Here is a 21023-nt window from a genome sequence, read left to right on the forward strand (position 1 = left end):
GGGGGGGGGGGGGGGGGGGCCCTTCCTATATATTTCATGGATTTTAATGAAGGTCTCAGAAAGTAATAACTGGGTGTTTATGTATATCTGAATAACTTCTGGTGTCAACTTGATTTAGCCGCCTCGGCTAACTGACTCTAGCCAACACAAAAACGGCTTTAAATCAGTCATTTTTAAAGATATGGAGCTAAAACTCGGTGCTGTGGCAGCTGATAGTTAACACTATAATAAAAATACTGTAATTCTGTTATGCCTGTTAGTTTTGGTGTCCCATCCCGTTATCAGTGCCCCCTATCTGGCCACCGATTGGAAAACTTAGGAGGCGGATTTGTGTCCATATAGGAGGAAGCAGCTAAAAATGTTCTTCGGTATGCCATTAGACGCTGATCGTCAAATATAGAACTTCAGATTAATAATCTCTGTTTCACTCATGGATGCTGCTGTCTTGTTGTGTTACTACTTTAATAAAGCCACACATGCACCTAGTTTAGGACTGTGGCTTTGCTATATCTGAATTATATCAAACCTTGACTTGTATGTTATGCTGGTGTAGATTCTCAGTCAAAAACAAAAACATCTGGAATCGACTTGTACTGCATAAATCAGGCAAATGTATTAAAAACATCCCACTTTGAAACACGGAAGAATAATTCAACTTCTCTTTACAATTACATGAATGCAGTTTTGACAAACTAGTATAATCAGTAATAAAAATATTTTATTAAAATCTAGGTTGGTAAAAAACAAGTATGTTAAAATAAACATTAACATATAATTTATGGATTTGGGACCTGTCCAGGGTGTCCCCCCCCGCCTCTCGCACAGTGACTGCTGGAGAAAGGCACCAACTCCCCAGTGCCCGGAAAAAAAAGCGAGTAAAAAAAATGGATGGATGGATATAATTTAATCTAATATATTGCTCATTCCAAGCATGTTCTTAAATAGCTATTAGCCTTTTCACAATGTTCCTTTAGCTATTAAAGGAATAGTTCAGATCTTTTGCAGTGGACTTCTTTGGAAAGGTTATGAACGGTTAATATCTTACCTGAACGACCTGCTTAAACGATGTCAGTTTAGAAAAAAAAGAGTTTAATTCTGACCAGAGTGAAGAGCTAACAGCTAGTCAAAGTGGGGTCAAGAGCAAAGTGGATTGTTGCTGTAATCTCACAATTTCATAGCAAAACAACTAAATCTATTGGAAGTGGTCCAGGCTGCACTGGAAGTGCTACAGTTACTTGTGCTTGCAAATAGCCACAGAAGTCTATCATGTAAATCACTCGTGCAAAACTGACGGTGATGTAAAGGTTTCTAATATGGCACTGGCCACTATGAAACCACTATGAAATTTCTGAGTTTGGAGCTGTTTCAAGACAACAGCAATCCACTTTTTGTCTCGGCCCTGTTAGGACTCGTCAGTCTGGTCAGAATTAAAATCTGTTCCTCCAAAACTGCAGCTGTTCAAAGAGCTGTCCGCAACAGGTAAGATAGTAACTGTCCATAACCTTTCCATAGAACCCCACTCCAAAAGATCTGAACTATAACATAAAAGTCTCTGTGCAAGTTTTTAACTTGCGGCAAAACTGTTGCTCAAGCTGCATCCGAACATTATGAAGAGTGAAATGATCGTGATTGTTCCAGACTCATAAACCTCGGCAGGAACGGAGCTTTGGTTCACAGCGGTTCAAGAGACACTCACTTATTTGTTCTTGGTAGTGATTCGCTTGCTGTGTCACTGTTGCAAATCAGGCTTGTTGATTTATTATTTGTGATCTCTCTGGCATTGCCAAGTTCGATACTGTGCTGAATATCAACCCCCGCCTCTCTTTCTCATTGCAGGCTGAAGCCAAACACAAGTACTCCAGAAGAAGAACAATAAGTTGCTTTAAGTAAAAAGTGCCTTGGACAGTAAGAGGGGAGCCTACATCAGAACCAGCCTGATTGATACTGAGGACAGTTTCGTCTTTCACTCAGGCCCCATCTGCTGCCAATCACCACTTTGGCTGGGCCTCGAAGGTCAGCTGTCACACCCCATGGGAGCAACCAGGCAACAAACATCCAGACCAGGATAAAGACGGTGAAAGTCAAGAGTGGAGAAGAAAAAAAAAACACAACAAAAAAACAAAAAAGCAAGAAAGGAGGGGCCTTATTTCCCTGCTGGAATCCAAAAAAGATGTTGCTTACACGTGAAAAATCCTGCTTTTCTTAGAGCGGCTTGCCTGTTATGATATGTTTGCCCTGTTTGAGTGTTTCGGGTTGACTCTGACTCTTCTACTGCGCTGCCTGAAAAAAAAGCCCTTGCAGACCCCCGGCTGGAAGTGACGGCACCGAGTCAGACACTTGTGTTCAGAGTGAAATTATTAAATGAACATTTTCTTGCATTTTTGTGCCACATGACGAAACACAAATGGTCTTTTCTACGTCACGGCCATTCTGTGGACAGTCTTTTCTTGAGCACATGATAGTAAAACTTGCATTTATGTATATGAGTCATAGAAAGGCTCCATCGTACATAAAACATGATCCATTAGACCAGGAGTTTCATGTGCATACTTAAATGGAAGAATCCACCTATGGCTTCCATTAAATCACACGGCTAAGGAGTGTTATATAAAAGTATATAAATATATATATATTTAAAAAATGAAATATATTTATATAAATTATGAGATTGGGACAAACATGAGTCCTCTTTGTTCTTTTGTTTCGATCTCGAGATGAGGAATGACCACATGACTGAACCACGTCCAGGGAATGCAGATGCTGTGAACTCCCCTCTGCTGCTCTAGACACAGCTGTTTTTAAAAAGGTCAAACTCAAAAACGAGCAACGGTCTTTATTTATTTATTTCCTCATTCTGTTTGGAGCTGAAATGGACGGTGTTGCCTAATTGCTTTTACGTGATACATTTCCAGATTCGGCATCCAGAGTGAATCAGCGCTTTGTAGTGTTTTCATACAATTCTTGCACAGAGAGTTTGCTCCTTAAAGGGGATACGCTGTTGAGGCCTTTTAAAGAGGGGTTCTGTGGAAAGGCTACAACAACTAACATCTTACCTGTTGTACGTAGCTCCTTTAACAACCTCAGTTTGAGAAAATCGAGTTTACTTTTGACCAGACTGATGAGCTAATGGCTGCCTTCCATTGTCTTAAAACACCATCTTAAAAACATCTATAGCAATTAACGCAAATGCGCTTTTAAAAAAACGTTTACTCCATTGCCAGTTTTGCTTTCCATAGGTATTTGACCTCTGTGGTTGTTTGAAACGGCAGTAGCAACCAGATGTATCACTTCCAGCACAGCCTGGAGCCCTTCCAGCCGAAGTATCAAAATAATTCAGCCACAATTATTGTCTGATGTGAGTTTAAAGGTTGATAAAATAGCATTTGCATGGACCGATATGAAGTTTTGGAGATTGGGATTAAGATGGCAGAAATTCACTTTGTGTGGGCTGTATGTACTTTTCTTGTTTCTTTGTACTTATTCTCTGACAAATTGCCCTGAGGAGAAAATAAAGTTTATCTTGAACCTTGGAAATAAACTCATTAAGGGGCAGAGTTACGAACAACTCTTCTTTACACTTAACAAACCGAGCAAAGGTATGCTCCCTGTGATAACGATTATAAAGAAGAATCACCTGAGACAGTTGTGAGACTGTGGTTCTGAGCGTGTTTTCAAGGTCAGAACCTGAATCCACACCTGTTGGGTGTATCGTCAGGATACTTTAACTCTGCACAACCTGCAACCAGTCAGCCTGTCTCAAAGACGTCTCACTCTTTTTTTTTTTCCCGGCTTTATTTTGGTACAAATAGCCCAGTTGTGCTTATAAAGGTTTGAACAAATTCACAGACAACTCTGACGGATTTGAAACCACATTCTTCAACGAGTGGAAACCCCCCCCAACAACCAGCTGGTTCATCTTTCTCTCAGCTCCACCCTCGGTCGATGATTTACAGCCGTATTCTCCATCTCCGAATGTGATGAAACCATGCCTCTACAACGAGGAGACAAATTAACACGGACTGACTGATGGGAAAGACAACCTTGTGGGAGTAGCACCACTTCAGAGACAGGTGGTGACTGGCACAAAGCTGAATATCCCATCTATAACCGACTGAGCGAAGAACACGTTAAACTTTCTTGAAACGGAAAAAATAAATCTGCCTTTTTCTGGTTTGATATTAAAGGTAATACACAAAACACCAAAAAAATGAAAAGAAATTAATGCAAAAAAATTGAACCCACTCAACTCAAGTAAAGTGACATCAGGCTGTTGGGTTTAACATTAAGATTTGATCCAGCACATAATGTGAAGACACCACTTTGTTTCTGAATGTGTCAAATAAATAATAACAGAGCAGTAGTATAAACACCATATTTATTGATCAGCTGTATAAGCACTTGTTATACCTGAGCAGAGGCCCCTTTAACTGCAAAAACTCCCCTAACCCATCAAGGTCTGACAGATTTGTCATCAATTTTTTGAAATCAGCCCTGCATAGATCACTTATTTATCAGGTGCGTCACACAGATGCTCAACTGGACTGAAATCTGGAGAATCCGGCGAACTACACGTTTAAATATGTCAGTTTTTGTGGTCAGATTGGGCTCATCATCCCCCTTCAAGAAGCCACTGTCATCATGAAGATGTGCACATTGATACATGTGGATAGGAAGATCCAGTCTTCCTGCAGAACTTTGCTTAACGCGTCACACTGCCCCCGCTGGGATGTTGTCTTCTTATTGTGCTGCCTTAACTTCCTGCTCGGACTAAGCTGTTAGCTCATCAGTTTGGTCAGAATTAAACCCAAACTGAAGTCGTTCAAAGAGTCATCTGCGGCAAGAAAGAGAATTGTTCATAACTTTCCAACAGAACTCCACTTAAAAAAATCTGAACTAACTTTAGGGGTTTTAACATTCCTGTTTTGTTGTTTTTGTTAGCAGAAGTCAAAATGTTCAAATACATAGACGCAAACCTTCCAACTGTATTCAAGATCTTTTAAAAAGTCTGATATTTTTATACTGTTTTATTTTTGGACAAAGGTTTATTTGAAGTAAATTCTAACGTGAAGTAAACACAGGATGAACTTTGACCTCATCGGCATTTACCCTTTTAACACAAAGTGCTCAATTGTGTCAATGATTCAGGAAATTTTCAAGTGTAGACAGAAATAATTTGTGAACAAAACCCTTTTCAAATGAACTTTATTTAATTTATTATTCAACCAAGTCTTCAGTCTACAAACATATAGATACAGCACTGCTCTGAACGCAGCTTGTATAATATGTACAACCCTAAAACCAAGAATTCAGGTGGTTTCTCAACGAAAGCCATGATGACAGAGTTATTTTAATAGGTGTATTTGTGTCAGAACCAAATCATGTTAGGTTGATAATTCCCGTTCATCCATCAGAGGAAAGGTGCTTCGTGGTTGGAGCTCGTTAGGAGTTCATCTCCAGGAAAGCTTTGCAGCAGCGAAGACACTGTTCGTACACCTTTTCAAAGTCTTCGTCATTTCCCTAAGGAGAACAAATAAGTTGATGAATGAATTACAAAAAGTTTGCAGCCAAGTGCTTGTAGCTATCAATACACAAACCAACACAGACTGAGAAACAGTTCAGCCTCTTCCACCATGTGAGGATAAAACACTTCGACTGTGAGCTACTCAACTGGAAAATGATTTTTTTCCCTTTTCTGAGCACCGAATTGCATCAAAGATGGTGCCAAAGCATTTATGAGTGCTGAAACCCAAACTCACATGTGGACACATTCCTTTCGGTCAGCTTTGGTGCCAAAAGAAGCTTCAATACTTTTAAAATCCCTGTCTTTCCAGTTTCTTGTTGTCTTCCTCAGACTTTTGTTTCTTCATTTGGAACAACTTTAATAAACATATAAACACCACTTCCAGAGAAGATGGAGATTATTCTAAAAGGCATCATCCATTTAATTATGTTTTATAAACTCAGTGAGTTTTCAGAGTGATGCACTGGCATCAGATTTCTCAGTTTCTTTCATGCTTGGTCACAGTCGCTCACTGAAATAAACTTTTGGTGACGATTTCAATAAGCCAGACCACAAGTTTAGGTTTTGATCTCTGTTGGATGATTTCTAAACTTTTTTTTTGTAAATACGGGTTGTAAAAACCTCAATTAACTCAAACAAATTAGACATGAAAACTTGTGTAAGTTTGAACAGTCTAGTTAAAAAAATTAGTCCTTTTCAGAAATTATAAAGAGTAATAATGCTGAGTTTTCTGTTAATTGTGTAAAAAATACCTCTCAAAGGACAAAAGGACATTCAAACACGTGGATTTGAATGCATCACGGCCAGGATGATAGTATGGTTCATTGAGATTAAGTTATGTAACTATCAGGGACAATGAGGCTGAAGCTGACTGGGTGACTGTTTATTGATCATGAGCTGTAGAATGAAAAAAAATCTTGTTTTGTTGATGATTTTGTCACAGACTTTTGCACTCTGTATGAGCACGTGTCCATTGCCAGAAATGTTGTAATAAATCACCACAACAGACAGTTTTGACTTGTTTCAATTTCTGAGTCTACCTTCTTATTTCAAAAATTCAACAACACTGCTTAAAATGCTTGTTCGCAAACACTCAGAATCCAGTGAGACTGCAACGGAAAATTTGCTCATTTTCACGTAATTATCTCGCCGCTTTGAGTCGCCACCTTGTTTCCAACACTTGCAGCTCAGTCAGATAAGATCTAATCAGGAGGCTGCTAATAAAACACAAGCGAAGACATTAAAATCTGTCTGCAGAATCAGAATGAATAAAAAAATAATTTCACTGCTGTAAAAAAATAATCAAATCCTGTCAACAAAGTTCATTTTATGACTCCATTTATGCCATTTTTTTTGTAACAAACGAGAAAAGCCGAGTAGCACCAAGTTCATAATGATCTCCTTGAAGAAACAAATTGTGTTTCAGTTTATTCTGACAGTCAGAGTGGACGCTGGACACGTTTTTTGCTCCCTTTCGGCTGCTGGCGAGGGTTCACAACCCACTACTGGTAAATATTCTGTCCAAAACCGCACATATTATCAGAAGCTCTTGTAAAGAGATGTGCAAAAACACTCTTGAGCTAATCGTCACACAGAGAAACGAGAACCTAATACAACTGTCGACACGTCTATAAAACTGACAGATACTCTCCTCTTCCAGCCACAGCCCCGATGATGTGATGACGGTTTTATTCGGGACCTGGGTCCGATGTGTGTAACTAAGCAGTAAAAACAGCAACAAACAGAAAAGACGCATATATACCATCAAGACCACACAGTGAAATCAATACTTCTGAGAAATATTTTCCAAAAAAACATTTTTTAAAAAACTGAACAACCCTGTTTCACAATATACTGATGTGCTGTCACTGCTGGTGAAACTTTGAAGCCTCGCACTACATATTTGTCAGTGATTTCCCCCCCAAATCCTGATTTTTCTTTTTAACCACAACCCTTAAGAATAATAAAATGCAGCCAAGAACCCCTTGCTCAAATCATCTGGAAGCGTTTTCCACTGCAGAGAGAGCATATACAGAACAAAAGAAGTGAGCGAGCCATGCTGCGTGAAAAGACAATACAATCGGAAACCAAATATATATTAAAAAGTATTTTAAAAAAATACTCATGTCGATGTCCAAGTAATTACAGCTCTGTTAAAATAAGGCACCCCCTGAGCACAGGAGTAGAAATGTTGCATAACAAATGTTTTGAAGCTTGTAACTGATCTATTATGTTACTGCAGCGTTGGGTTTTGATTGAAACGTGCACAGAAAAGAGCAACTATCACATGCCATTGAAGGCTGGCCCAATCCAAAACCATGAATACAAATAAATGTCTGCACTGTAAACAGATTCCTGCTCTTTAAACCCCTTTCCAACACAGAATGTGGTATTTTAAAGGGCGGCACAACCATTTGAAGGCAGGATGGGCAGCGTCTTCTTCAGCTGCCATTTATTTTCATTTCATCATTTATTTTTTTAATTCCCTCAGTTTTGTACTTTGAGCATCGAGATCCTAAAAGAAATAATTTTTCTGCAGATTTTCCTCTACTATTTTGGCTAACCCACCTCAGACACGAGCAGACAAAACTTGAAAGGTCTGATGTTACAGAACTTAGTACCATCTGAAACAGTGATTGGGTTGGGGTGGGGGGGTAATTAAAATGAGCTTTTGAGACAAAAATCATAAATAAACCAGAGGTGCAATCAGAGAATCAACACCTGAAAAGGTCAATGTCTTATTTTACAGTGTGTGATTAAAAAATTGTGGCTTCGCTCCAGAAATAAAAATCTATACTGCAAAAAAAAACATGGTTAGAGATAATAAACTCTGAATATCAGAAGTTTGCACATTTCTGATTTCCTAGCCTGTTTAAATATCAGATATTCACGGAGCGATGCTGTTGTATCCGTGCAGTTTGTTTTGTTATTGTTGTGCTGAAATATGGAAGAGCTTGGCTGTGAGACAACACAGCTCACTGACTAAAGCTTTAAATATTGTTGAAACAGAGAAGAAATCCTCATATTTATCTTTCTCTATAAACTTTTCTGTTTCACTTTAGTCTTACAACATGATTAAACTCCTCAGTCTTTCCTATCCTTAAAGGATATACTTTAGAAAGACTGCTTTTCTTTGTTCTCACACACACACACACACACACACACACACACACACACACTCATGTTCCTAACCTGTTGCAAATCAAACTAATTAGTTGGGAGACGTTCCTCTTTGTTTTTTAACAAACTCCATGACATATTTAGTTGTTTACTGCTGCACTCGCTCCAAACTTTTGTACCAAATAACACTGAGCCTGTGCTTTTAAACATCTAAATTTTTACAGAATCAGCATTTCATATGTTGTCTATTTTTAAAGAAAACATTGATTTTTATGAAAGGTTGTAACCACCTCACGTTTTTGTTTCCAATGATTTTTCATTTTGCTGTCTGGGAAAGCTGCTTCGTTTCAGCAAGTATTTACATCAAAAGAAACTAAAGCTTGTTTCTGCATCATTGTTTTAATGAACTGAAGATGTCCATCCATCTATTTTCTTGACCTGCCTGATCCTGTGCAGGGTCAGAGGGCAGCTGGGGGCCTGTCGGCAGCCGTCATTGGGCGAGAGGCGGGGTACGCACCTCGACAGGTCACAAATCCATCACCACATTTAAAGATCTTCGTATTCATATTGAATATAAAGGCTGCACCTTTTGCACTGCAGATGGGTTTCAGGATGTGTTTAAAAACTCTAAGGTGCACAAGTCTTCTATTTTAAAATCACTGCAAGCTCAATATTAAATACGTTTTGAATATTTTAAATATTACATCTATGTAAGATGAATTTTGTAGCTGTTTGTGTATTATTTGGAGTGGAGTCCTTCAGTCCTAACACCAAAAATAGAACAAATATTAGCATTAGCTTAAATACTCACATAATAGGGGTCTTTGATGATCAGCTGCTTCTGCGGGTCGAAGGAACCGAGCAGCTCAATTGCTGCTTTTTTGTTTTTCACAGAGTTCGCCTTCTTTTTCAAGTCACTGTGAAGACCAGAGGAGACATAAGAGTCCAGAGGGTTAGTGCGGGAAACAACATTACATGAGGATTTCAGCATCTGACCTCTGGATCTGTATCAGAACCTTATTTGGTGTTGTGGAGTACACCAAGGAGATATAAAGCAGGATATAATATCTTGTCTTTCATGTACACCTTTCCCAATACATTACAGGCATCTGTGTGATTATTTGTGTCTCAAATCATTAAAAATAATTATTTATACTACTACACACAAAACTGAATACTATTGTGTAAGGGGATTCATGTAAGCAAAAACTACACATAAACCTCTTCATGTCTAAAATAATAATGCAAAAAAACAAGAGGTCAAATAATAAATGAACTCTTTCTGTCTGGCCAAAAAAGTATGTGGGAGGAGAACAAAGTGAGGGAGGGGGGCAAAGACGAGGCATTCAAAGAACTCAGTAAGCTGCTTACAGATCCGATCTGCCACAGGCATGTGATCTCAAAATGATCCCTAAACGTTCAAAGTAGCAAAAAATATCCCTCCCCATGACCTTTGGAAAGAGCTTAAGAAGGAATATTGCTCATTAAAAGGAAGGCATTCACCAACAAGTTAGGCATAGCTCAAGGTTTCCACAATTTTTCTACAAATGTGAATAAACGACACCGATTGCTCTCGTCCCGAACAGCCATCATTAATAAAACGGGACACATAATTTAAACCACGACCCTATGTGGTTTCAGTTTCCAAAATCACAGAAAAAAACAAACAAAAAAAAAAATGACTCTACCTCAAGTTGCTCTCATCCATGCAAAGAATATAGTCGAAGCTCATGAAATCATCTTTGGTTACCTGGAAGTGGGATAGAGAAGCAGAACAAGGCAAATATTAGTTTTGGCTCAGTGTGGAAACTCGGCACTGTCGGCAGAGACTCCCTCTGGTCCTTCAGGCAGGGGAGAGTCATCGGCAGTAAACATCAATCGTTACCAAACAAAGGCTGTATCCTTTATGTCATCCATATTTTGAATTATAACCATGAAACCAGGACAAGTAAGCGAAGTCAAACGTTATGGAGCGTAACGGAGTTGCTGCTTTTATTAACAACGACAAGAATTTAGGATTGATAGACTCATAAGACTGTATCAAACTGTGAACATATTTTGTTGCTCAGTTAACAGCTTCAGAGTGAAGCAATCGCAGGAGGTTCAACGAATTTCTTACTCAAGACCTCTCAAATATGAGGTATAAGCTCTATTTCTGCGTCACCGTGAGCTGAAAGTTCAACAGTCAACAAGCTGCACAGCTCAATTCTCTACAAGGTAACCTGCTGCTTTCTGCTCTCTGTTTGTGCTGAAAACATATTCTCCTGAGCGTTTAAAATCAGGCTTAAATTTCACTGCACTGCTTTTATTCTTGACTGATTTACCAAAAACAGTCCCACTAAAATTTATGATTGAACTGAGCTGCACATCTGCAGGCATGTCTGCAGAGGCTTTGTTTGGCTGCAGCCTGGTGGGACTGAATGTTGTGGGAGTCATTTTCTGTAAAATAATCAAATAAGTGATTTAGAGAAGTCCCCCCAAAAAATAAATATTAATTTCTCATACATATTGACATCTCTGTCATTCATGTAACAGCAGATTGTTTTTCATAAGCTACTTATTTTGTTTACTCTTCCGAGGCGGTTATATTCTCACACCTTAACACCCCGCTCTCACGCATGGCAGAAATCTGTGTGTGTAATCCCTGTGTGTGAGTGTGTGTATGTGTGTTGATCTCTGCGCTCCCGCTGACCTGGCCCTCCCACAGGTCAAATGAAGCAGTAATAATCCTCTATGTAACAAATGAGAAAGCTTGATTCACAGGAAAGACACAGAAACTTGGGACTGATTTTGAACATATCTGCTTGAGAATGAGCAGAGACAACAGAAATAAGATTCCATTTTAAAACACGCATACATAAAACGGAAACCCTTGTGAAGGCATAAAGAGATGGCTCTGTAAAAGTATGCAACAATAAACTGGTGGGTCTTTTTAACAGAAAACATCTTCCTGTTTCACTGCCAAAGTCATGGCGCTGTCTCATTTCACAGTCACCATCATACATTTAAAAAGTGATGACATGTTTAATAAAATAAACTCAATTGTTTTAGATTAAATAGATACGCAACAGAAACAAAACAAATGAAAAAGGGTAAGAATAATAGTTCAAAAAAACTGCTCAAATCCACAAAAACTGGAAAAACAAACAAATTATATATACAGTCATAAAAAAGATACATTTCCATGCAAGTGTGCATTGCTGATGTGAGATCTGTTATGACACTAGAATGGAGAATAGCTGCAGGGGTTAAACAGGCCAACAACAAACTCTTAAGGATCACTGGGAACGCAGAAGAATGAAAACATATTTGTGCTTTTGGTAACAGTGCTGGGAAAGTTCTCCATTTGAAAAAATATTTTCATATATGCACTATCAAAACTTAAGAGATGAGAGGTGAGAGTTAATGTGATCACAGCGGGGCGATAATATTTTAGCTAAAACTGATGGCCATTCCTCAAATGTTGATATAACAATAAACGAGAAAGCATAAAATCAAAACTTTATCAGTCTAAGGTCTGCCTGACAGATGTTAATAAGGGAAAAACATTCTACATTACTTGTTCCAGAGCTTAACTAAAAATATCTGTTTTGTTAAACACTTGTTTTTTTTGGGCGGGTGTAGTGGTCTCCAAACAATCTCCCGCTTGGCCAAATTGTTTGGATGCTAGCCGAAGCAGACGTTCAAGAAAATGGATAGACGGGAACATTACAAAGAAAAAGCAGCCAGTGATAGAAATTAAATGGCTGATGAGGAAAAAGGCAGGAGCTTGTCAAAGCTCATTTTGTGGATTTGGTTGAGCTTAAGCCAGGGGTCCCAAAAATGCCTGATTTAAGGAGATTAGACGAGGGTCTGATAGAAGCAGTGTGCTTTGAGACGACCCAAGAAAACAGCTCATGTCAAGCACAGAGTAAAACCCCAGAGATGCCTTATGTATACGAAAAAAAAAAAACATTTAGCAGGACACATGAGGAGGAGAAGCTGCTCTGAAGATGAGCCAGTAAATAAAGCCAGAAACATTGATGTGCTACATGATAAAACATCCAATCTACAACAGTTTTGGTGAAATTTCTGGCCTCTTTCATAAATTTCACAAGTAGTGAAGTTTCACAAGAACAGTTTACAGACAAAAGTAATCAGCAGTTTAATTTTCCCAAATCAAACAAGTGTCTCAACATTTAAAAGTTCTTGTTAAAAGCACATTTAATTGTTTTCTAAAAATTGATTGCTTTTTTATGACCTTACATTATAGCGATTTATTTGGAAAGGGAGTATAACAGTTTAGAGTTTATATTTAGGTGAATAGATGTGTGTTCATGTGAAGACTCCGTGATAAAAGATTGAAATGTTTACAAACTGTTCAGTTACTTTTTATAATGCATATTTTATGTTTTTTTGGCAACACAGGGAAAAATATTTTAAAAAATCAGTTACTACTGGCAATCAAACAAAGACTACAACGTTCTGATTGGCCAGCTCTAAGGTCCTAAGCAGGAAGAATTACATCTCCCTGTCAGCTCTACTAGTATCTATGTCTGTGGTAATGGTCATGGAGTAGGAACACTAAACTTTCAGAAAACAATAAAATTACTTCAGGCCCGAAAGAGCTGTTATGCTCTGTAAATAGTTAACAGAAGAGATAAGAGGACAACAACTCTTTCATTTGTTTCCAAAGAGAAGAGAGTTTGCGTATCCAACTAGAGAAAAACACAGTTAACATACAACACTTTCCTGGATAACTATTCTGTTGTGCTGCTATCAAGAACCTTCCTTCTAATATTTTTTTTAAATCAGTGTTTTTGTTTATTTTAAAGCTGAAATTGCAAAACCTCATAAAGCATTTTCATTTTTGTCAAAATGGCGCGTCAGTTAAATGATACATGTTTGAAGTAACAGCGTAAAAGTATACGAGGAGCCACCGAACATCTGGTTGTACCTGTCGGGCCCTGTGGCTCGTCTCAATGCCATGCTTCTTCAGGCAGGCCAGACCGCGGGCGTCCGGTAAGCTGCCTGTATTCCAGTCAGATGTGGCCCCACTGTCTATGAACCACTGCAACAACAGAGAACAAAAAGGGGCCGCTAGCTACTGCTAAGAGGTGCGTGTGGTCGTACCTGCCTGGCGACGTGCATCATGGGCACGCCGTGCCTCTTCATGCAGGCTTGACCACGGTAGTCTGGAGGGTTTCCTATCTCATACGTGGAGGTGGCAGCACTGTCTATCCTCCACTAGACAAAGCAAGGCATGGAGAACAATAACAGCAAAATTGACACACATAGAAGGTGCTGATGGTTTGGCACTGGCTGCACATTAGTGAACTCTTGAGGACCATCTCATCTCAGATCCCACATATTCATAATTACTAAACAAAATCTAATTAGATTAAAATGATTTACTGTTTTATCGAATATCATGGATGGATGGATGTAATAATTTACCATTTATGACAATCCATCAATTATTTAAACATTGAACAACATTGTAAACTATCTGTGTTAATACAGGACACATTTTACTACATTTACTCTTTGAAAATGTAGTAAAATGTTCATAACTAACTTAGAAAGTGGATCTTTTACAATAAATGGTTTCATTGTGGTAAAAAAAATAAAACATTAGCCAACATAGCAATGACCTACAGGAGACATTACCTTATCAGCAACACCAGCATCTGTTGCCATTTTCCTAAAGACAGCTTCAGCAATGGGTGACCTGCAGATGTTACCTGTAAAAGACCCACAAACATTAATGATATGTTCCAAAGACACAAAACATTATTATGTATTTTAACACATATGTGCATTTAAAAATGACTACTGGGATAAAAGAGATTTACTAAGATAAATAGGTTGTTTTTATATTAAACTACTAAACTACAATAAATGAGCCACAGATCAGATTAAACTGGGACATGGCTTGTAATATTAAAACAGATTTCGATCGCAGTTACACAGATTTCACTACATAAAATGTTTGTTGTCTTTTTTTTCAATTTGAGGTACTGTTTTCTATTCTGTAAGAACAATATTCTAACTGCATTAGAATACTGTTTATTCGGCATCAGTCAACTGAGTCAACAAAAATCACAGTACGTCGGAAGCACTTCCTGTCTGTGTTGGTCTCTAATTTCAAAAGATTTTTAAAAAATGCTTTTGCTGAACTTTACATTCCTTCTTCGTACTGACAAAAACGAGCAACGAGCAGCTTTAAAAAAAAATTGATTTAACACTTCCTATTCGTGACCCTGTCAAAATCAGCTCTCATTAATTTAAATCAAATCAAGGTTAGTGTGCGTTTGGTTGTAAGAAAACCAAAGAGGCTCGAGTGACAGCTCACAGCGGCTGAAGTTAGCTCGCTGAAAGACTCAAGCTAGCGCTCCTAAAATAAAAAAAATAAATGAATAAGAAAACATACAATACACTAAAATGCTACCAGTTAGATATTCGTTTTATATGTAATATTTGTTTAAAAATCTCTTTTTGTAAGTTAAAAATAAACGAAACATTACCTACCCAAACAAACGAATAAAACCGACTTGGACGCCATGTTGGTTCTAAAGGTCCTAAATGACGTCACAGTTAACAACTAACCGCTGCCTGAATAAAATACATTATTAGCGAGCAGGCGTTTAATGTATGGCCCCCAAAGTTTATTGCTCTGAGAAATAGATGAAATTATACCAATATCCGCACGAGAATTACATGGAAATGAACTTTTTTAGGTAAAATGAAAAGCAAATTTGATTCAGAATTATATGAAGCGATAAGAACAAACGGACACTGTTAGTCCTAAAGCACTTCTGGGGCACAGCATGATCACAATTATATAAATGTGTGTTTATTTGTTTGTAAATTTATTTTGAAAGTCTGCTTCTGAATGTGCCTTGAATTTCATGTTTAAAATCATGTGATACAGCTAAATGATTAATCCGCAAATGAAAAAAACTTATTGAAATCAGTAACTTTTTTCCTTTTTTCAATTCATAACACAATAATATTAATAATAGATTCAAGTTTATTTCTCATTTACAACCAGGAGGTACATGAAATCAAGTATCTTGCTATAGCTCTCTAAGAAAAGAGAACTCTCAGGCATACTTAGACACTAAGTCCAGCAGAACATCCCTGCAGGAACAGCTAAAGACTTGCGTAACTATTTTTTTTTTTTTTTACATTATGCTAATTTTAATTTACAAACATCCAGAGTTTATCAAATATTCAGTTCGCTTTGCTCATAACATTTTTTTTTCCTGACAAGTTTTGACGAAAGTTACTTTAAACAACATGAATTTATCTGATCCAAAATACCCATCATTATTAAAACCATTTAATTTAATTTCTGTAAGATAATCAAATAAATGATTAAAACAACCTCTTAAAAAAGAAATGCTAATTTCTTGTATGTTATAACAAGATCAAATGCCAAAACATTATGCTCATTTTTTTACAAACATCCAGAATTGATCAAATATTCTGTTTGCTTTGCGAAAGCAAACAAATTCAAAGTGCTTCATTATTGCATTTAAAGGACTTATTACTCATAGTTTTATCCTTTTGAAGATTCGATGGAAGTTACTTTAAAAGTGTTTCTTTTAATGAAAAATGACCAAACACTGCTCTACAACTTTGTTTTTGTTGCAATGATTTGTTTCTTTAAACCAGCCACTTCATTAAAAGTTGATGTTGAACTTCCTGTGCCTTTTGTGTTTGGACATTTCCATCCCTCTATTTGATGATCTTGTCGTGTAAGTTTGTTTCTTCAGTTTCAAAGAACTTTGCCTGTCTTTTTTTTTTCTCTTAATTCTGTAAGCTTCCAAGTGTAGGTTCCTATTTCTTTCATGATGTTTTTTATTATTATTATCTCACTCTAAAGTCAAATTAGAAAAAAAATTAAGTGCAGTGAAATGTATGTCGGTGGTGGAGCTTCATGTTTTTTTTTTAGCCAAAAGTTTTCTCAGGGCCCTGCTGTAACACCAGCCAAGAAATTAGGCTTTAATAATAAATTGAAACGTACACAAATCTGTCCCACCAGCAGTTTTCACTTTGATTTTGCGGCTGGGGAACTTTGTCATTACAGTGACTAACGCCCCAATCTTTTCCCCGTGAACCCCCTTCCTTTGTGTTTCCTGTTTGTTTTTTTGTTTGAGTCTCATTGCAGGAGTAAAGACAGGTGTGTTGGAGCGAGACCACACACCAACCACCTGATACAAGTTCTGCAGGCATCACCGCTGTTAAAGCAGCCAGTCGAGTTTCTAAATCTGTTCTTGTTCTGTCAGTGTTGCGCTTCCAGTTCCCCTCAGGCTGACTTTAGCCTGTCTCAGCTCCATCACTCTTCCCTACGAGATGTTGAAGCCCAACGTTTTGCATCAGATCTCTGCCTGCCAAGACGTAAGTCCAGTTTTCTGTGGAACCAACGCACTCTTTTTTCTTTTAAGCAGTCTAGCTTATTCACAAACAGGCATAAACTACTAATTATCTAAGCCTGAAACAGTCGATCTCTGCTTTAGATTCTAGATAAAAAATACAGAAAAATGTCGTGCTTTTTCATCCTACATCAGAGGGCCATGTCAGGTCTGTGAGCTCATTTATTTGGTCTGAAAAGTATTACAGTTTTATTAAGTTAAAGCCCAGAAATTCTTGGAGGACTGCACAATGCATGTTGCCTTTCATGCCACAATTTTAAACTAAGATCATCTCATGTTGAGAAATAACAGAATTTCAGCTTCTTTTTTATGTCTGATCTTAAAAGATATTGCATTAGCAGATGCTTCTCAGCTACAACCGCACCAAATTTTAGCTCAATATCTGTAGAATAGACTGAGTTACAGCCATTTTTGTGTTTGCTAAGATCACTTAGCTGTGGGAGCCATCTTGAGTTGGGTTGACTTACATGACAGACAAACAAACACAGAAGAGGCCATACAGAGACCAGCCTTTCAATGGCAGCTGATAATTAAATGCAGACTAACTCAATGATTTATTTTACCACCAGACTTTTAACAATGCGTGCTGCTTTTGATGATTTAGGCCTTAACTCCGCCTGAATCAAAATGTTTGTCTTAATTATTTTTATTAGATTTCTTTCATTTTGTTATTTAACATTTGTCCCATTTTTTTTTACATTACATGTTTACAGTTTATGTTTTGTGATTCACAGGCAAAGACACAACCGAAACCTCTCAGTCAAAAGATAACAACAGGAATATTGTCTAACAATTTTGAAAAAGACAAATATCATCAAGTTATGGCGGCAGACATTTTAATAAGCACAACGGAGATGGCTAATCAAAGCTTCCCCTACCCATAAAACTATTTGATTTATTTTTAAAAATGGATTCTTGATTTAATTTTGTTAATGACCCCTGTTCCATATAAACATTCTCATGTGCCACCTCAGAGTTTGAGCTCGTTTGAAGCTGACTCACGGCCATAAACTTAATAATGGCTAATGGATGTGTCTTGTATAACAACAAACACATTTTTTTGAGATGTCAGAGAATAAAACTTAAGCCCTTAAGAGTAAGACCGCACTCTGTGCCCTGACGAAGGTACAATGCTTCTGGGGCTTTTTGTTCATTTAAACATTTACTACGTCATTGTGTGAAACTTGCGAGTCACGAACAAAATACTGGACAATAAGCAATCATAGTGCCATATTGCACTTCAATATGCAACATTCATTTTTACAGTCATTACAGAACCTTTAGATTTAGACCCTGTTTACACGTGAATGATCTCCTGGAAACATTAGAGATTTTCTGATGTTGATTTGGGTAAAGTTGCATGTTTACATGGTAATGCTGTCCGCCTTAAATGCCAGGTCACTATCTGGCACGCAGACATGAAATCATGAAAGCAGTTACGTCCAAGTTGGTGAATACATATATGTTTGTTTGGAAGATGAGGATAGGTTGCTGCTACATGTTAAAAATGGTGAGTAACATAAACGGTACTTTGCTATCTGCCATATTGTTGTTGATCTGCTCTCTAATGTGTCTCTAATTTAGCCAATTGCAGGAAAAATGTTTTACTGCAGCCGTACGTAGTGCGCATGTTTCAGTTCACACCGATGCTGGGCTTCTCCAAAAACTCCCTCTCTGAGACCTGAGCTCAAAAAGTTTCAATGTGAGAGAATTCAATCGCTGTTGTTATGTACACGGATGGCCAAATCGCAACAGAAATTATCTGGTTTCACTTAAAAACAACATTGTGTAAACAGGACCTCAGGAAGAAACCTGTTCGGAAAATAAAAAGGCCCCAGTATGTGTGATGTTGATGCAGGTTTAATGAGCCCACAGCAGGATCCAGGATTACAAATGGATGCATGCTGTTTCTCTGCTGTAGCGTGTAAAACACTGCTATAACTGGGATTAGCAGGGTCTCACTTTGCAGAACTATACAGCTATTTCACAGCAGGCAGTAATGAGAGCTGCATTCCACTCCACACCTGCCGATTATCTGTGGAACATGTGTAAAAGGAGTACGGACCATCCTGGCCTTTTGAAATAAAATACCTCCTGTAAAACAAGAAGTATTCTGTTCACACGTTCCGACAGCCATAAAGTAGAAAAAAGGATGAAACTGAAGTGCCAACTACCAAACTGTGACGAGAGAATGGATAAAGTCTGTGTAAGCTGATTACTGTTTGTGAAACCTAACACTTTAACCTGAAATGTTTTGGTATCACAGTGCATGTATGACAGAACTATGGCCAAAAATCAACTCAAAGTCTATTCATGTATTCATTCATTGGTTTCTGCTTATCTGTATTCTGATCGCAAAGGCAACAGGTCCAGGAGGAAGATATCCCCCTCCTCAGCAACACTCTCCAGCTCCGCGTTCACAAACCAAAGATACAGTACAAAATCCCTCCAGTCAGTTCTGGGTTTTCTTCAGGGTCTCCTAGAGTGAAATGTGCCCAGAAAACCTAACCCTAATCAAACGCCCAAATCACCTCAGCTGACTCCTTCCGATGGAAGGAGCAGCAGCTCATCCCCAACCTGAATTGATCACTTTTTTCCAGTTGAGAACCATGGCCTCAGACTAAGGCAGTATCTCACTGCGAGGGACTTTAAGAGGCTTCTCTGTTTCCTCGTGTGAGTTCTAGAGTCTAGCAGTCTTGTTGCTTGAGTTTTGAACACGTTCAAAAAAGTCATCACAGGCATGTCAGACACTTAGAAGAGCACTACAACTGTATTCTGACACCTGCATATGAGCTCTTTTCTGACAGAAAACGTTCAGGTTTAAACGCTACACCATTTATTCATAGAGATCATAGAAAAACTGGTCCAAATCTTCCTATTTTCCTTTCAAAAGTGTAGGCCAGCAGATTAATTCATAAATGTAGGGGCTGCTATGAATGCTGCAATGAAATGTGCACACAAAGTAAGCCGCAATTTTCAAAAACTGGTTGCTCTAAATGCAGCCATGTGACTCACTGGTCGCAAACACTCAGAATTCAATGAGATTGGGACTGAAATTTGCCTTTACTCTCAAACTTTTCTTAGAATTTTGACACAAGCTTCAGAGAAGCTGGATCAAGGTCTTAAAATCTAATTGAATTGTATTCTTCACAACAGTAATAATAACACAAATTTCATAGAAGTTGCATATACCTATTTTTCCAAAGAATGTTTGAAATTGATCATGCACACACTGTTCTTAAGGACTGATATATTTGGCGGTGCAAACTGAAAACAGCACAGCTCAAAAACAGAAAATATGTCGTCTCAGTTGCAGTTTGCTGAAAGTACGTAGATCAAAGAGGTACTGATGCTGAGCAGAGTGATGACTTCATAGCAGCTGGACATGCTTTTTAGTCTCTTTTCTTTTCTTTCTGGTAACAACTAACTCATTAGTATGTTTAGCCTGAGCCCTCAGCTTAGTTACTGGGGGAACTGATGATTAAAACTAATGAGGAAGAGGCGACGAGCTGTCTGGACTGCTGCTCAAGGATGCTGAAATGGACACAGACTATTTGAGAATACATGGCAAAAAGGCTTATTTAATAATAATTACATTCTGAGTCTATTTCTATAAAACTTTATTCATATTTTTTAACTTCTTTGTTTGATTGACTGATGTTTAGGCTTTTAATAAAGAACCATGAGTGTTAGTTTCAATAGAATTTTGGCACAAATCAAGAAAACAACAGTTTGACATTTAGCATTTATTAACAAGTTGTAGATGCAGAAGACCTGTTAGAAAATACAGCCGTCTTTACAACTGTTCCAGCAAAACTTATAAACTGATTAATTTAGAGATAGACATTTGACGAGGAACTTGTGGAAGGAGATATAACAGTTATTGAGCATGGAGGAGACACAGGCGGCTCTTCATGGCTGTGGTGGCCAGGAGAAAGTGCGCCTCGGCTGGGCAGCGTCGG

The 21023-nt window shown here is 38.0% G+C and overlaps 2 protein-coding genes across 3 annotated transcripts in view; one reads left to right on the forward strand and one right to left on the reverse strand.

Annotated features, from left to right (window-relative positions):
• Positions 1-3722, forward strand: part of alkal2 (ALK and LTK ligand 2) — a 6507-nt gene extending 2785 nt beyond the window's left edge. The window contains exon 6 of the mRNA XM_017423216.3: positions 1837-3722. Coding sequence (XP_017278705.2) covers positions 1837-1841 — 5 coding nt within the window. The 3' untranslated portion in view covers positions 1842-3722. The remainder of the gene's footprint in view (positions 1-1836) is intronic.
• A 1463-nt stretch (positions 3723-5185) lies between these two features.
• On the reverse strand, positions 5186-15247 carry acp1 (acid phosphatase 1). Of its 2 annotated transcripts, none has more exons than XM_017423183.2 (6): positions 15152-15247; positions 14291-14364; positions 13578-13691; positions 10330-10391; positions 9453-9558; positions 5186-5517 (listed from the first exon to the last, which is right to left on the reverse strand). In XM_017423183.2, the coding sequence occupies exons 1-6, from the start codon at positions 15183-15185 to the stop codon at positions 5440-5442; spliced, it is 468 nt and encodes a 155-aa protein (XP_017278672.1). In that variant the 5' UTR covers positions 15186-15247; the 3' UTR covers positions 5186-5439. The 2 variants fall into 2 exon arrangements, with proteins under 2 accessions (XP_017278672.1, XP_017278671.1); XM_017423182.2 differs by lacking the exon at positions 13578-13691 and adding an exon at positions 13754-13867.
• Between the last annotated feature and the right edge of the window lie 5776 nt (positions 15248-21023).

The sequence above is a fragment of the Kryptolebias marmoratus genome, linkage group LG19, assembly GCF_001649575.2.
Source record: "Kryptolebias marmoratus isolate JLee-2015 linkage group LG19, ASM164957v2, whole genome shotgun sequence".
Taxonomy (NCBI): Eukaryota; Metazoa; Chordata; class Actinopteri; order Cyprinodontiformes; family Rivulidae; genus Kryptolebias; species Kryptolebias marmoratus.

Coding starts and splice junctions, on each gene's coding strand:
- acp1 (XM_017423183.2), bottom strand. CDS start 15,185: ATGGCGTCCAAGTCGGTTTTATTCGTTTGTTTGG. Junction 14,365..15,151: donor GGTTTTATTCGTTTGTTTGG/GTAGGTAATGTT, acceptor GGTCTTTTACAG/GTAACATCTGCAGGTCACCC. Junction 10,392..13,577: donor CGAGCCACAGGGCCCGACAG/GTACAACCAGAT, acceptor TCCCACTTCCAG/GTAACCAAAGATGATTTCAT.